Source organism: Aquarana catesbeiana, linkage group LG03 (genome assembly GCF_042186555.1).
Source record: "Aquarana catesbeiana isolate 2022-GZ linkage group LG03, ASM4218655v1, whole genome shotgun sequence".
In the NCBI taxonomy this organism is placed as follows: domain Eukaryota; kingdom Metazoa; phylum Chordata; class Amphibia; order Anura; family Ranidae; genus Aquarana; species Aquarana catesbeiana.
In genome coordinates this window covers 721,275,457-721,292,426 of record NC_133326.1, presented here as the reverse complement: position 1 = coordinate 721,292,426, position 16,970 = coordinate 721,275,457, and the positions used below count along the sequence as shown (strand labels likewise).

The 16,970-nt window shown below is 43.7% G+C and overlaps 1 protein-coding gene across 1 annotated transcript in view; it reads right to left on the bottom strand.

Annotated features, from left to right (window-relative positions):
- The window catches only part of LOC141134933 (C-type lectin domain family 4 member E-like), a 103,625-nt gene extending 87,642 nt beyond the window's left edge, over positions 1-15,983 (bottom strand). The window contains exons 1-4 of the mRNA XM_073624365.1: positions 15,877-15,983; positions 14,988-15,068; positions 4,783-4,881; positions 2,021-2,062 (exon numbers count right to left, since the gene is read on the bottom strand). Of these exons, the coding sequence (XP_073480466.1) occupies positions 2,021-2,062; positions 4,783-4,881; positions 14,988-15,068; positions 15,877-15,910 (256 nt within the window). The 5' untranslated portion in view covers positions 15,911-15,983. The remainder of the gene's footprint in view (positions 1-2,020; positions 2,063-4,782; positions 4,882-14,987; positions 15,069-15,876) is intronic.
- Between the last annotated feature and the right edge of the window lie 987 nt (positions 15,984-16,970).

The window sequence follows — 16,970 nt, the reverse complement described above, 5'->3', positions numbered from 1 at the left end:
GATGAGTGTGACGGGTATGACAGTGGGCGGTGTGTACAGGAGATGAGTGTGGAGGGTGTAACAGCGGGCAGTATATAGAGGAGAGGAGTGTGGAGGATATGACAGAGGGGAGTATGTACAGGAGAGGAGGGTGGAGCAAATGGCAGTGAGCAGTATGTGTACAGGAGAGGAGTGTGGAGGGTTTGACAGTGGGCAGTATGTACAGGAAAGGAATAAGGAGGGCATGACAGTGAGCAGTATGTACAGGGGAGGAGTGTGGAGGATGTGAAAGTGGGCAGTATGTAGAGGAGAGGAGTGTGGAGGGCATGACAGTGGGCGGTATGTACCGGAGAGGAGTGTGGCGGGTATGACAGTGGGCGGTATGTACAGGAGAGGAGTGTGGAGGGTATGAGAGTGGGTGGTGTGTACAGGAGAGGAGTGTGGAGGGTGTGACAGCGGGCGGTATGTACAGGAGAGGAGTGTGGAGGGTGTGACAGTGGGCGGTATGTACAGGAGAGGAGTGTGGAGGGTATGACAGTAGGCGGTATGTACAGGAGAGGAGTGTGGAGGGTGTGACAGTGGGCGGTATGTACAGGAGAGGAGTGTGGAGGGTGTTTTATTTTTAATGAGTGGACACCTGTCTTGTTAAACTCCCCTCCATGAAAAAGTTTTATCCCTATTGTTGGTTCACCAGTATTTATAGATTGAAATCATATCCCCTCTCAAGCGTCTCTTCTCCAGAGAGAAGTTCAGTGCTCACAACCTTTCCTCATAACTAAGATCCTCCAGACCCTTTATTAACTTTGTTGCCCTTCTTTGTACTCGCTCCATTTCCAGTACATCCTTCCTGAGGACTGGTGCCCAGAACTGGACAGCATACTTCAGGTGCGGCCAGACCAGAGTCTTGTAGAGTGGGAGAATTACCGTTTTATCTCTGGAGTTGATCCCCTTTTTAATGCATGCCAATATTCTGTTTTCTTTGTTAGCAGCAGCTTGGCATTGCATGCCATTGCTGAGCTATATACTAGGACCCCCAGATACTTTTCCATCCTAGATTCCTCCAGAGGTTTCCCCCCAGTGTATAGATTGCATTCATATTTTTGCCACCCAAATGCATTATTTTACATTTTTCCACATTAAACCTAATTTGCCATGCAGTTGCCCACCCCATTAATTTGTTCAGATCTTTTTGCAAGGTTTCCACATCCTGCGGAGAAGTTATTGCCCTGCTTAGCTTAGTATCGTCTGCAAATACAGAGATTGAACTGTTTATCCCATCCTCCAGGTCGTTTATGAATAAATTAAATAGGATTGGTCCCAGCACAAAACCCTGGGGAACCCCACTACCCACCCCTGACCATTCCGAGTACTCCCCATTTATCACCACCCTCTGAACTTGCCCTTGTAGCCAGTTTTCAATCCATGTTCTCACCTTATGGTCCATGCCAACGGACCTTATTTTGTACAGTAAACGTTTTATGGAGAACTGTGTCAAATGCTTTTGCAAAATCCAGATACACCATGTCTACGGGCCTTCCTTTATCTAGACGGCAACTCACCTCCTCATAGAAGGTTAATAGATTGGTTTGGCAAGAATGATTCTTCATGAATCCATGCTGATTACAGCTAATGATACCATTCTCATTACTAAAATCTTGTATATAGTCCCTTATCATCCCCTCCAAGAGCTTGCATACTATTGATGTTAGGCTAACTGGTCTGTAATTCCCAGGGATATATTTTGGGCCTGTTTACCCTTACTAATTTGCCTGAGATTTATTGTACTCTTGGATGGTAGACTTCAGTAGTGTCCACTGATTACTGACTCCTGTCATTTTATTATAACATTTTTTGCTCATTTTTTATAAATTCCTCTATTTCATTTTTGAAATTTAAAACTTTACTTTTTGTATATGATTTTTCAGTTCTTGATTTATTATCAAACCAATATTGATATCAATATCAAAGTAATGATCTGCATAAACCAAGAAATCATTTATAGATGTTGCCAGACAGCAATACAAGCTCATTCTTCACCTACCAGTTTCCCGCAGATGTGACAGCTCCTTGGTCATGTTCTTATCTGGTCAGGATAAAACAATAATAGAAAATTGTATCCAATGACAGAAAATGCAAATAAGAAAACTTATTTTAAACCTGAGATTTGGATTTGGGTCAAATTTAACGTCAATCCCAATCTGAATTTCAAAATTAAAATACATTCTTGTTTAATATATTTTCTCATTGAATTTTTCATTACAATGTTATAAGTGTAAACCATCACATGTACATACAGTATCTTACAAAAGTGAGTACACCCCTCACATTTTTGTAAATATTTTATTAAATATTGTAAATATTTTATTATATCTTTTCATGTGCCAACACTGAATAAATTACAATTTTTCCACAATGTAAAGTAGTGAGTGTACAGCTTGTATAACAGTGTAAATTTGCTGTCCCCTCAAAATAACTCAACACTCAGCCATTCATTTCTAAACCACTGGCAACAAAAGTGAGTACACCCCTGAGTGAAAATGTCCAAATTGGGCCCAATTAGCCATTTTTCCTCCCCAATGTCATGTGACTCATTAGTGTTACAAGGTCTCAGGTGCGAATGGGGAGCAGGTGTGTTAAATTTGGTGTTATCACTCTCACTCTCTCATACTGGTCACTGGAAGCTCAACATGGCACCTCATGGCAAAAAAAACTCTGAATCTGAAAACAAGTTCCACTCAGAACAGGCCTCACCATGGTCGACCAAAGAAGTTGAGTGCACATGCTCAGCATCATTTCCAGTTGTCTTTGGGAAATAGACGTATGAGTGCTGCCTGCATTGCTGCAGAGGTCGAAGGGGTGAGGGGTCAGCCTGTCAGTGCTCAGACCATGCGCCGCACACTGCATCAAATTGGTCTGCATGACTGTCGTCCCAGAAGGAAGCCTCTTCTAAAGATGATGCACAAGAAAGCTTGCAAACAGTTTGCTGAAGACAAGCAGACTAAGGACATGGATTACTGAAACCATGCCTTGTGATCTGATGAGACCAAGATAAACTTATTTGGTTCAGATGGTGACAAGTGTGGCGGCAACCAGGTGAGGAGTACAAAGACAAGTGTGTCTTGCCTACAGTCAAGCATGGTGGTGGGAGTGTCATGGTCTGGGGCTGCATGAGTGCTGCCGGCACTGGGGAGCTACAGTTCATTGAGGGAACCATGAATGCCAACATGTACTGTGACATACTGAAGCAGAGCATGATCTCCCTTCAGAGACTGGGCCGCAGGGCAGTACTACAGCATGATAACGACCCCAAATACACCTCCAAGATGACCACTGCCTTGCTAAAGAAGCTGAGGGTAAAGGTGAAGCACTGGCCAAGCATGTCTCCAGACCTAAACCCTATTGAGCATCTGTGGGGCATCTTCAAATGGAAGGTGGAGGAGTGCAAAGTCTCTAACATCCACCAGCTCTGTGATGTCATCATGGAGGAGTGGAAGAGGACTCCAGTGGCAACCTGTGAAGCTCTGGTGACCTCCATGCCCAAGAGGGTAAGGCAGTGCTGGAAAATAATAGTGGCCACACAAAATATTGACACTTTGGGCCCAATTTGGACATTTTCACTTAGGGGTGTATTCACTTTTGTTGCCAGCGGTTTAGACATTAATGTCTGTGTGTTGAGTTATTTTGAGGGGACAGAAAATTTACACTGTTATACAAGCTGTACACTCACTACTTTACATTGTAGTAAAGTGTCATTTCTTCAGTGTTGTCACATGAAAAGATAGAATAAAATATTTACAAAAATGTGAGGGGTGTACTCACTTTTGTAAAATACTGTATAATATTCACACAACATAATCCAAACAATAAAAGGCCCAAATAAGGAAGCAACTGTGTATAATAAGGATTGTACTGAATCCTGAATAGCCTCTTAGTAAGGGTATGAAGATATAGTAGGTTGACTAAAAAACTTTTCAACGTAATGGAAGATAAAGAGAGTGGCTGGAATAAATCACTGAAGGCTACATGGAAAACCAATGAAGACAAATGTCATATTTACTGACCTGTCCGGAAGGGGAAGGGAAACAAGCAAGGAAGACCAGAGGCCCTGAACCGAGATCTAAAATACTTTTTCTTTTTCAAATTTCTTCAATTTCAACCCCTTTCAAATTCCAATCACATTTGTTTTCAGAAAACTTACACCCACCCATATCTACCACCTAGTTCAGTAAAATTCAAGTCTTTCCAGTGAAACATTATATCAATGCTACAGTGAATACATTTTTTAGACTATTGTGCCTTGTGGTAATAGTTTGGTGATGACCATTTATGGTTCTACTTTGACTGTGTCCCCGTGTACAAAACCAGCACCATAACCCAGTTGACCAGTTTGGTGTGGAGGAACTCAAATGTCCTGCACAGAGCCCTGACCTCATCCCTACTGAACACATTTAGAATGTTAATTATGAGCCAGGTCTTTCTTTTTGGTGCCCATTGTGAAGCCCAACATATAAGAAAGGTCTTCTTATCCAACATCAGTACTTGACCTCACAAATGGGCACAAATTACCACGGACACCCTTCCAAAATTATGTGAAAAGCATTCCCAGAAGAATGGAGCCTGTTGCAAAGGGGGGCAGCTCCATAAGAACTATCATAGTTTGGAATAGGATATCCAACAAGCTCATAAAGGTGTAATGACCTTTGGTCATGCATTGTAAACCAATGTTATGCCAAACTGAGGGAAAAAGTGGCTGCAAACCAAAAATCTCATGATAAATTATAACTGTATATCAGTAATACTCACGGGAGATGAACAGGAAGACTGTGACGACAAGCAGAGCAAGGAACAGAAAGAAAAGGACCACCAGGATCAGTATAAGCCAACCATGTGTAATCTTAGCACCTGAAATAATTGTAGACAGACAATTGTGAACAAGCCTGTAGCCATCAACTGTTAAAAAGGGAATTCTCATCCTTACTCAAAGCCATTCCAGCACAATCCTAAACAATGGAGTTGGCTATTCCCAGCATGCCATGCTGTTGCTTTAGTCATTTGTACTGAGTTTATGTGACATTTATGCCAGGTGCTGCTGAGTTGTACATATTCCTTCATAACCTTCTTCAAATAAATACAATTTAGGTATTGGTCTTCATACACCAATAATTGATGCCTGGTACACCAATGTATGTTGACCAGTAAGAAACTCTCTTTCATTGGCTTATGTGCTCCAGACAAATACAGCACTTTTTTATAGTTGCAAGATTTATAGAGCCGAGACTACAATATATGTGTGATAGTAAAAGGTAAATGCCCTATAAACTGAGGTGTGTGTCCTCTGATGGAGTAGGACCTGGAGAAGTACAGAAGGTTGTACCCTGTTATGCCCCGTACACACAATCAGACTTTCCAACAACCAAACCATGGATTTTTGTTCAAAGGACGTTGGCTCCAACTTGTCTTGCATACACACAGTCACACAAATGATGGCCAACAATTACGAACGTGGGAACACGGTGACATACAAGACGTACGACGAGCCGAGAAAAAGGAAGTTCAATAGCCAGTGCGGCACCTTCTGCTTGATTCCGAGCATGCGTGAACTTTTGTTTTGTTGGCGGAAAATTTGAGAACCCGGCCTGCTAGCCAACATTTGTTGGCGGAAAGTCCAACAGCAAATGTTCGATGGAGCGTACACACAGTCGGACTTTCCGCCAACAAGCTCACATTCAACATTTGTTGTCAGAAAATCCGATCGTGTGTACGGGGCATAATAGTAACAGCTCACCTTTGGCTTTTGCATCATCTTTCTTCCTCTGTGGATTGGGATGAAACAAAGATGTGTAGGCACCATCTTCATCATAGTTCTCTGATGACATAGATGTGAAAGAGCAACTCCTGGTATTATATTATACAATATATTATGGTGCAATGGGTACGGTTTACACTTAAAAAAATTGGAGAGTGCAAAAGCCGTTGCAGCTCTGTACAGAAACCAGTTAGCTTCCAGGTTTGTTTGTTTTTTGTCAAAGCTTAAAGAGGTTGTAAAACCTTGTGTTTTTTCACCTTAATGCAGCCTATGCATTAAGGTGAAAAAACCCCTGCCCCCCCTCCCCCGTTTTTACTTACCTGAGCCCGCTCATCTCCTCCACGGGGACGCGCTGTCTCTCCAAGGTGTTCTTGGTTCTTGATTGGATAGATTGATAGGAGTGCAGCCATTGCTGTCAATCAAATCCAATGACGTGGGCACCGGGGGGGCGGGGCCAAGTTCGGCATTCGTGTCTGTGAACGCAAATGCTGGACTCGGGTGCCGGCCCGCAAGGTAACCCCCTCAGAAAGCTCTTCTTCTAGGGGGTTATCTGAAGTGGGCAGGAGCCGCGAGACCCCAGAAGAGGTGGATGGGCGTCACTCTGTACAAAACGAGCTGCACAGTGGAGGTAAGTATGATATGTTTGTTATTTTAAAAATATAAATAAACAATCCTTTACAATCATTTTAATGGAAAAAGATGACGCTAGAAGCTGATTGGCTACCATGCACAGCTGCACCAGATTTTGCTCTCTGCAGTTTTAGTAAATCAACCCTGATGTGTTCCAATGCATAGTAAAAAGAAGATACGACAGAAGAGGTCTGTCAGTATTTTTGGGATACTCCACCAAAAACCAGGGGCTGAAGAGATATGGAAACCAAAGACCTGTAAATCTATTGAATACACCATTAAAAATAATTCGCTTGTTTCACTCATAGACCCAAAATTAAGGTCTGTTTTACAAAGTAAATTAGGAGTTATACAGTAATTATAGGAATCCCTAGTATTAGGAAAAGAATCACATCAAGTAAAATAAGTACAAGTTATTTTGTTACTGGGCCGGAAGCTTCTACATTCCAGAAGATTCCCATAATTCCTTTGGTTTTCAGTTCAAAACTAATTTTGGATGCCCATCTTTGCCCCCTTCATCAGCACTTAATGATAAGACAACGATGTACAGTTGTGCTCATAAGTTTACATACCCTGGCAACATTTATGATTTCTTGGCCATTTTTCAGAGAATATGAATGATAACACAAAAACTTTTCTTTCACTCATGATTAGTGTTTGGCTGAAGCCATTTATTATCAACTGTGTTTACTCTTTTTAAATCATAATGACAACAGAAACTACCCAAAGAACCCTGATCAAAAGTTTATATACCCCAGTTCCTAATACCGTGAGAGAGAGAAACACAAAAAGGCTAAGGAGAACTGAAAAATGAAATGGAATGAAATATCTGCTATAAAAAAGACTTAAAGGATATCATTTTGTTGAGTCCAGGTCAGGCAGTTGCATTGAGGCTCTTGATCCAGATGGTCTCTTTCTGGAGGATCGCTTTGTCCCAATCACCTCCTGTAGGACTTTGTTGAACCACTTCAAGAACAAAAAAACTGAACTTCTAACGATGAAAAAGACCAATGTGTCTAACTACAATAGTCAATTTACCATTGCCAGAATGGTAGAGATGGTCACCAATACGCTGTCTTAGTTCTCAAATGGTTTTCCCCACATAGAACGCTTGGCAGGTAGATGACTCCCTTGGTGCCGCAGTTGGAGAAGTTTCATGGAGAAAAATTGTCTCTATTGGGTAATAACAGCTTCCTACCCTCGAGGATCCACGGACAGCGAGGACAATCCCCACATTTAAAGGTACCATTGGGACCAGGTTTAGGTCCCTGTGTAGATGAATAATGGCTGTTGGTTAGACGATCTCTTAATGAGGGGGCTCTATGGAACAACAGTTCCGGAGCAGACCTCACATGTCTGCTAAGGACGTGATGCTCCGTGAGTAGATGCCAGTAATTTGAAAGAATTGTTCGAAGCTGGTTATGGTGGGCAGAGTATGTGGTGATAAATCGAACTGTATTGGTTGATACTGGTTTAGGTCTGGTATAGTGCTTGTCTCTGTGCTGTTTGGCATGTTGTAAGCGAGATACTATGTGGCATTTGCGTAGTAATGGCTTTCTTCTGATGACTCGACCATGCAGCCCATCTTTCTTCAAGTGCCTCCTTATTGTGCATCTTGAAGCAGCCACACCAGACACCACATGTTTTCAGAGAATCCTGTATTTCACCTGAAGTTATTTGTGGGTTTTTCTTTGCATCCCAAACAATTTTCCTGGCAGTTGTGGTTGAAATTTTAGTTGGTCTACCTGACCGTGGTTTGATTTCAACAGAACCCCTCATTTTCCACTTCTTGATTAGAGTTTGAACACTGCTGATTGGCATTCTCAGTTCCTTGGATATCTTTTTATATCCCTTTCTTGTTTTATAAAATTCAACTACCTTTTCCTGCGATCCTTTTGACAATTCTTTTGCTTTTTCCATGACTCAGAATCAAGAAAAGAGTCCAGAAACTCATTTTATACACACACACTAATTACAAGCAAACAGATCACAGGTGAGTATAGTTACCTTTAATAGCTATTCAAACCCCTTTGTGTCAACTTGTGTGTATTGTTATCAGGGGAAAATCACCAGGGTATGTAAACTTTTGATCAGGGTCATTTGGGTAGTTTCTGTTGTCATTATGATTTTAAAAGAGTAAACAGTTGACTGATAATAAATGCCTTCAGCCAAACACTAAACATGAGTGAACGAAAAGTCTCATAGACTTCAATTGTGTTACTTGTTTGGTTTTGAAACTTTTGCAATGTTGGAAAGTTCTGGCACAAACCGAACCGGGGGGAGGGGGTGTTTGGCCCATCTTTACTCTAGATGTTCTTGGACTGCTGACACATCTTTAGGGTAAGGGAAAGGTAGAACAGCACTGGGGCTCCCATCTAAAGCCTACAACTTCCTCTTAGATTTCCTTGTGGGGTCTAAGTTTCTACACCGCTGCCTTGTGTCTCTTTCTCTCAATGGAGTTCCCAGTTCTGGTAGACTCAGCCACTGTGCCATCAAACGCAGCCACTGTGCCCATCAAATGCTGCCACTGTGCCCATCAAACACAGCCACTGTGCCATCAAATGCTGCCACTGTGCCTATCAAACGCTGCCACTGTGCCATCAAATGCTTCCACTGTGCCCCATCAAATGCTGCCAATGTGCCCCCCCACCCGCCATCTGCCCAGCACTTACCCTGTCTCAATGGGGCAGCGGGTGATGGCGGTGTTCTCCATGCTCCTTCATGTCCTCGATTTCTTCTCCCGTCCTCTCCTCCCATCCTCTCCTATGATTGGAGAAGTACCCCGTTACCATTTCACACGGGGGGGCTGGGATCTGGGGGTCCCCTTGTTAAAGGGGGCTTCCAGATTCCGATAAGCCCCCCGCCCGCAGACCCCACAACCACCAGGCAAGGGTTGTGGGGAAGAGGCCCTTGTTCCCATCAACATGGGGACAAGGTGCTTTGGGGGGCTACCCCAAAGCACCGTCCCCATGTTGAGGTCATGTGGCCTGGTACGGATCAGGTGGGGGAGGGCGCTCTCTAGTCCCCCCTCTTTTCCTGTGGACTGCCAGGTTGCGTGCTCGGATAAGTATCCCTATGGATTGGTATAGATTTTGAGGGGGAACCCCTGCACAATTTTTTTCAAAGCACAGGGTTCCCCTTAATTTCCATATCAGACCCGAAGGGCCTGGTATGGATTCTAGGGGGACCCCCATGCAATTTTTTTTTAAATTTTGGTTCAAGGTTCCCCTTAATATTCATACCAGACCAAAAGGGCCTGGGTATAGACTGGGGGGGAAATCCCATGCTCTTTTTTTCAATGAGTTTTATCTATTTTGTCGCGAACCGACAATTCATTACAGCCGCGATCAGTTTTAAATGACAATTTTTCCTTTAGAAATGTCATTTTGCTGTGGTACTGTTCTAAATACGGGAAACATGCGCCACTTTACAGGCATACTATAGACACCTCCAGGCACACTATTTAAAGGAATATTTCATTTTTATTGTTTCACTTTAAGCATTAAAAAAATCACTGCTCCCGAAAAAACGGCCATTTTTAAAAAAATGTTTTGCATTGATCCATGTCCCCTGGGGCAGGACCCGGGTCCCCAAACACTTTTTATGACAATACCATGCATATAAGTCTTTAAAATGAACACTTTTGATTATTCATGTTCGTGTGTTCTGCCAAATTTTTTGCCTGTTTGCGTGTTCTGCTGTGAACCAAACCGGGGGGTGTTTGGCTCATCCCTACTTACCAGCACCCATAAATGCAGTAACACCAGCACCCATAAATGTGGCCTCACCAGCACCCACAAATGCAGCTTTACCAGTACCCCTAAATACGGCCTCACCAGCACCCATTAATGCAGCTTTACCAGCACCCGTAAATGTGACCTTTCCAGCACCCATAAATGTGGCTTTACCAGCACCCATAAATGTGATCTTACCAGCACCCATAAATGCAGCTTTACCAGCACCCATAAATGTGATCTTACCAGCACCCATAAATGTGGCTTTACCAGCACCCATAAATGCAGCTTTACCAGCACCCATAAATGTGATCTTACCAGCACCCACAAATGCAGCTTTACCAGCACCCATAAATGCAGATTTACCGGCACCCATAAATGCAGCCTCACCAGCACCCATGAATGCAGCCTTACCAGCACCCATAAATGCGATCTTACCAGCACCCAGAAATGCAGCTTTACCAGCACCCATAAATGCAGCCTCACCAGCACCCAGAAATGCAGCCTTACCGGGGGCGGGGGACCCCTTGGTGCATGCAAATCAAAGTGATTGGCAGATCATTATACATACACTATGGGGTTATTTACTAAAGGAAAATCCACTTTGCACTGAAAGTACACTTGGAAGTACAGTCGCTGTAGATCCGAGGGGGACATGCAAGGAAAATAAAAAACAGCATTTTAGCTTGCACATGATTGGATGATAAAATCAGCAGAGCTTCCACTCATTTCAGATCTACCCCTTAGATGCAGAGCGACTGCACTTTCAAGTTCACTTGCAGTGCAAAGTGGATTTGCCTTTCGTAAATAACCCCCTATATCTGTATACATGTAAATGCGATAATACAGTCTGAGACTCTCAGTGACCAGTGACTCAGTGACCAGTGACAGTGACTGAGGCTCTCCTCTGCAGCTCTTTCTGCATCCGATGACTTGACCCTGCCGCTGCCAGTGTGAGGAACTAACAAATTTAAACGCTGCCCGCCTCCGTGAGTCCAGGCAGGCTCTACCTGTCACCAAGCCCGGAGCACCGCCAGTGACTCCACTGACGCCTGCCATAGTTCAGGACAGGCCAGGTCCCAGTGGGAATTGTACAGTGTATGGGCACTCGGCAGGAGGGGGGAGAGGGTGGCCTTCATGGGGGGGGCCTCCTGGCTTACTCTCTTGCCACACGGCTGCTTCAGGCCTCCAGCCTAGGCCTTAGGTCGGCTCCTCAGACCAAAAGAGTTTCTTAGAGTCAAGCTCGCTCCTCGCTTACTCCCGATCAGCTCCTTGCTGCTCTGTCACAAACTATATCTGCCTCCTGCAGACATGCATGCCGTGGCTGCCCCATGCAGCCTCTGACTCCTCTCAGAGGAATGGGAGTCCACCCATAGTTGCCAACTGTCCCGAATTTCCTGGGACATTCCTGGGATTTAGACCCTTTTCCCGATTTAATCATTTCCCGGGAAACGTCCCTGAAAATTTGTTTTTTCCCAATTTTCGACGCCGAGGTCCGCGCAGCCGGCCACTAGAGGTCTGCGGCCAGCAGAGACAATGTCTCCGCCAGCCGCCATTTTCAAGAAGACCGTAGTAGCAGAAGTAGGCTGGCCGAATGGCTACAATAGATATTGAGCTGCGGCGCCGCCCACCCCCCGCCCCGCTGCCAGTCTCTGTGACCTGTTATGGAAAAGGGCGGGGGATGGGCGGCGCTGCAGCTCAATCACTATTATAACCACGCGGCTCCGGTTGACCAACTTTGGGGCCCATATAGTCTGGATGTCACAGGGTGGGGGCAATCTGGATGTCACGGGGGGGCCAGTCTGCATTTCACAGGGTGTTTTTACACACACATGTTCACTATCTGTATTTGCGCAACTTTTTGTGTTTAGTAACTAACTCAACAGGCAGCCGCTCCCGAGTCCCTCCGTACAGAGTCAGAGGCGCTGGCGCAGCAGCGACAGAGGACTGTTTCTATTATGAAGGAAGGGAAAGGAAACATCCCCTGCACCACTGCGTGCCCCTAATCCTCACAGTGCCACTGCCAGTGAGTGTGACCTGTCTGTGTACCACCACGCGTGGTCATGTCGTCACCGTCTCTTTTGTTCCACTCTGCCTTTCAGCCCAGTGCTGTGCACGTACGTCTCATGATTCCCCTGTGACACTGGGACCCTGTGCTACCTGGAAGATTGCTGGTTTACACCAGATTTTGGAGAGAAAGGCACGCTGATTGCTGGGCTATTTAGTTGGTACCTGACTATGGCTCAGGGCCTCACCCAACAGACAGGAAGTCTGTGCATGGGAGTCAGGTGGACCATAGTTGCCAACATTGTAAAAAAAATTTTAGGGACACTTTTTTTGGCTGTAGGCGGAGTCTAATTATAATTAGGGGTGGGGCATGCACTTGTAGGCGTGGCATAGTCAAAATAAAAAACAGCATCTCATTGATTGCCTTGCTTCATATGCATACATACTACGCTAAACTCATGCAAAAAATATATATACATATAAAAAAATATATATATATGTATATAGAAAAAAAGTCCAGAGCGGGTAGATGAAAACAGCTGGTGTGATCCTACGGACTCTGTAACACACCAACCTACAAACAAAGATAGATGATCAACAATTCAACACACAAGTGCATATGAAAAGGTGTATACTCCATAGAGTGTTTTAGCAAAAAAATAAAGTGGTTCTTTATTTTATCAGCTCAGCTCAGAGATTCCATTCAGGTTTTATAAAAGGAGAAAAAACAGAGGGGAGCTCATGTGCGGTAAATTCTTTAGGAGTATATTCCAACGATAAAAAACTTTTCCAAGCACATTTAAAAGGATAATATAAAAAAACACTCAGCAGCAAAAAAATTCATTCACATTGCCTGCTCATGTGTGGTGACGTCACGGACAGCTCTCCTACCGACCGGTTTCCTTGTAAAAAGCATTGACTGGGAATGGAGATATATTTCGATGCTTTTTCCATTCCCAGTCGTTGCCCAGCAGGCAATGTGAATGAAATTTTTGTCTGCTGAGTGTTTTTTTATATTATCCTTTTAAATGTGCTTGGAAAAGTTTTTTATTATTGGAATAAACTCCTAAAGAATATACCGCACATGAATTCTCCTCTGTTTTTTCTGCTTTTATAAAACCTGAATGGAATCTCTGAGCTGATAAAATAAAGAACCGTTTTATTTTTTGCTAAAACACTCTATGGAAATAGTTGTGTAACAAGACGGTGAGAGACCTGTGGCTCACCATCCAGGAAAACATATACCTGTGCAGGATGAATATGATCCGGCCACAGAGTCCGTAGGATCACACCAGCTGTTTTCATCTCCCCGCTCTGGACTTTTTTCTATATACATTATATATATATATATATATATATATATATATATATATATATATATATTTTTATATTTTATATATAATTTTTTGTATGTTTTATTTTTTTTGAGGTTTTATCATCATATATACACCTTTTCATATGCACTTGTGTGTTGAATTGTTGATCATCTATCTTTGTTTGTAGGTTGGTGTGTTTTAGGAATTTTTTCACTGTCATCATTTCACATGCAACATATATGACTCACTTTTACTTATTTACTTTTTTTGATTTTTTCACATAGTCCCTTTCATTTTATACAGTTTTTTTTTTTATTTTTACACATAAATCATTTTTTGCATTTTTATCACGATTTTTACAAAATTACATTAATTATTTTAAGGGTATTTTTACACACACATGTTCACTGTCTGTATTTGCACAACTTTTTGTATTTAGTAATATTGTTTGGACTAAGTATTTAATCTTAAAAGTTTGCGGCATTTATATTTTATATTTTCACCTTTTAGAGACGAACGCAGAATTTATTTACTTCTACATGTTGAGTTAGTTGCTGAGGGAGAGAGGGAGTAGGATAACCAGCGACCAGGCGCCCTAGGCGGCAGTGCGGCCTAGGCGGCTGCCTAGTTTGCCTAGTGGTAGCACCGGCGCCGGATGTTAAAACCCAAATTGAGACCTTGAGTCTGAGGCTTTGTAGATTCTTGGGAGGGATGACGTCTCCAATCCTGAGTCCATGTTTTGCAAGCAACCAGCTTGTGCAATCCCTTTAGTTTGGAGTGACTATGGCTCAAGGCTCCTCCATTCCCAAGGAGTCCAAACGGCTGCAAGGGAGCATGAGTTTAGCATAGTATGTATGTATATGAAGCAAGGCAATCAATGAGATACTGGTTTTAATTAACTCAATACAGATATAGTAAGAGGTGATATCCCATCGGGTGCTCTGGTTTATAGATATAGTATAGTTGTATTAATATTAGTAGACATGTGTCCTATAAATGGAGACTCGTGTCCTCAGCTAATGTATGAAGAGCATAGGTGTGTGCCAGGTGTACCTGGGCACACCCTAATCCTGGAGTTGGCTACCCGTCAATCGTGAGCAGGTGGCATGTAAGCCGTGATCTTACTTGCCGAACCCCAGAACATGGACAGGATAGGCGGCGGGGATGGAAATTAGTGGAACCGATCTGTATTTTCTTCTGCAGCAGCTGAAAGTAGGCTTCTCCTCCTCTCCCTCTCGCTGACATTTAGCTGCCACAGGAGGAAAATATAGGGGATCGGTACCAATATAAGCCACCCCTCTTATCCCAGTTCCTCTTCTTTCTGCTGCCCAGGTCCCCTGTGTGCTCCCCTGCTCACCCCCCCCCCCCCATTGTTTCAGGATGACGAGCGGGGAAGAGGTCAGTCAATATGTCACAAACGCATATTTATTGGAGCTTTGAGGTGCACACCCTAATGCAATAGGCTGCGCACATCTATGATGAAGAGTATACATTTTATTATAATAACATACATACCTTTGGCTTTTGGTGCATTCTTCATCCTCAATGCATCAAGATAACACACGTTGCCATACACATTGTCCTCATAAGATCGCCCTGAAGAGGAACATTTAAATAAACGTTGTAAATTCTGGTGGGGAGGCTGTTTTAGCAATTTGATTCAGATATAATGGTACAGTTTAAGCATTTAACAGAACTACATTGAGATTATTAGAATGTCATTTTATTATTACAGTCTCGGCATGGGAATCTACTCCCACTAGGGGTGGAGTGGCTGACCTGGACTGATGGCAGGGCAGATGGTGGTGAAAGCCACTGAGTTGACACAAAAGGTTGGGTGTGCCTGCTTGCTTAGCAATAGTGAGGTCCACCTTGGAAAAGGTCCAAGGTGGAGAATCTAAGGTACCGCCTGATCTTAACTAGAGCTCCTAAATGTGGACATCACTGCCAGCTTCTGTTTTTCCCATCCAAATGAAAGATCCCTGACAGCTTCTGTTAGTTCCCTCCAAATGAAATATCCCAGTCAGTTTAGTGAGATCCCCCACCGTGAATTTTTCTTGCACCCCTGGACTCTGGACTGCCATTTTAGGAGTACAAGCACTGCAAACATTTCTCAGCCCAGCCCCTGGCCAGACAAATGCAGCCCCATTCTTGACCAGAAAGTCATTAGTACTAATGGAGAGGTCTGCCTTCAACAGGGGACAAGACTTGTACACCAGGCTGAATTCAACCAGGGAAGAAAAGAGCCTTCCCACCTTATTACACCAGAACACTAACCAGCGCCCCCACTCGGCAAGAAGCATCAGCTTTCTTCCTCCCAAAAACTGATAAGTACAGATACTACAATTGATCTTGTCCAAAAGGAAAAGAAGTCCAGTATAATGAATTGTTATCTATGAATTACCTGTCACCATCTCAAGTTCTTCGTTCCTGCTCATTGCTCTCCGGTGATGGTTGAAATAGTGAGCTCTGCTATGCTTCTGGATAACCAGAGATGTTTTCTGATATAAACTTCTGAAGAAGAGAGATTACCCCACACTGAAATTCTCTCAAACTTCAACCACAAAACAGAGATAAAAAAACATGAGACAGGAAAGTAATTCTTTGCAAAGAAAAAGTCAACATGTTGTCCGCACAGCAGGACTTCATTAATGGGCCAGTCCACCCAAAAGTGAGACTTTATTTATAGGTGGAACCTGGCTTGCTTCTTTTTTGCATTCAATTCTCCAGCAGTGAGATCTCCAGATCATATTCTCTGACTCTGTTCTCACGCACCAAAGAGTTCCTTTGTGTGTTTCAGCTCTGCTTTTTACATTCCCCGCTGTATGAAATAAATATAAAAAAGGGTTAGTGGGAAGCCCTCATAATGAGCACAGTACATGTACAGACCTGGAAACTCTGCACAGGGATGGTGGGAATCTGCCATTCTGCTCCTTGACAGTGAGGTGTGAGGTTTCTGGTTCCTTAGCTCCTGTGCTTAAAAGAGACCAGGGGCTAGAGTTGCTTCTCTGTCCCAGGAAGAATGCTGGATGCTGGGAAGGACCCTGGCGGGGGCCCTCTAGGTAGGCCTGTGACTAGGCCTCAGCCTGTAGAAGATATCAAGCCTGGCAAAGGAGAGATGTAGAAACGAGGAACGATTCAGCCAAATGAGGAGAGTATGGAAAGTGACCCATTCAATGAGAAGATGCAGGTACCGACAGAGTCAGCAGAGAGTGAGAAAGTGGGCCTGGAGGATGAGCCCAGCTGTTCAACACCTCAGGCATCTGCTGACCCCTTAATGGTGGAGGCCTCTGTCTCCCTCCCTCTGCAGCAGCAATATGGAACATCTGAGCAGGAGGTTGAGGGAGATACTGGCATGCTGGAGTTTATTACTAAGCTGGAATCCCTTCTGGATGCGGATTCCTCAGGTGATGATGAGGAGATGGACACCATTCCTCACCCTGTGAAAGAGAGACCTATGGAAAGAGCAAGATCCACCATGAAGTCTGCAACAACTGA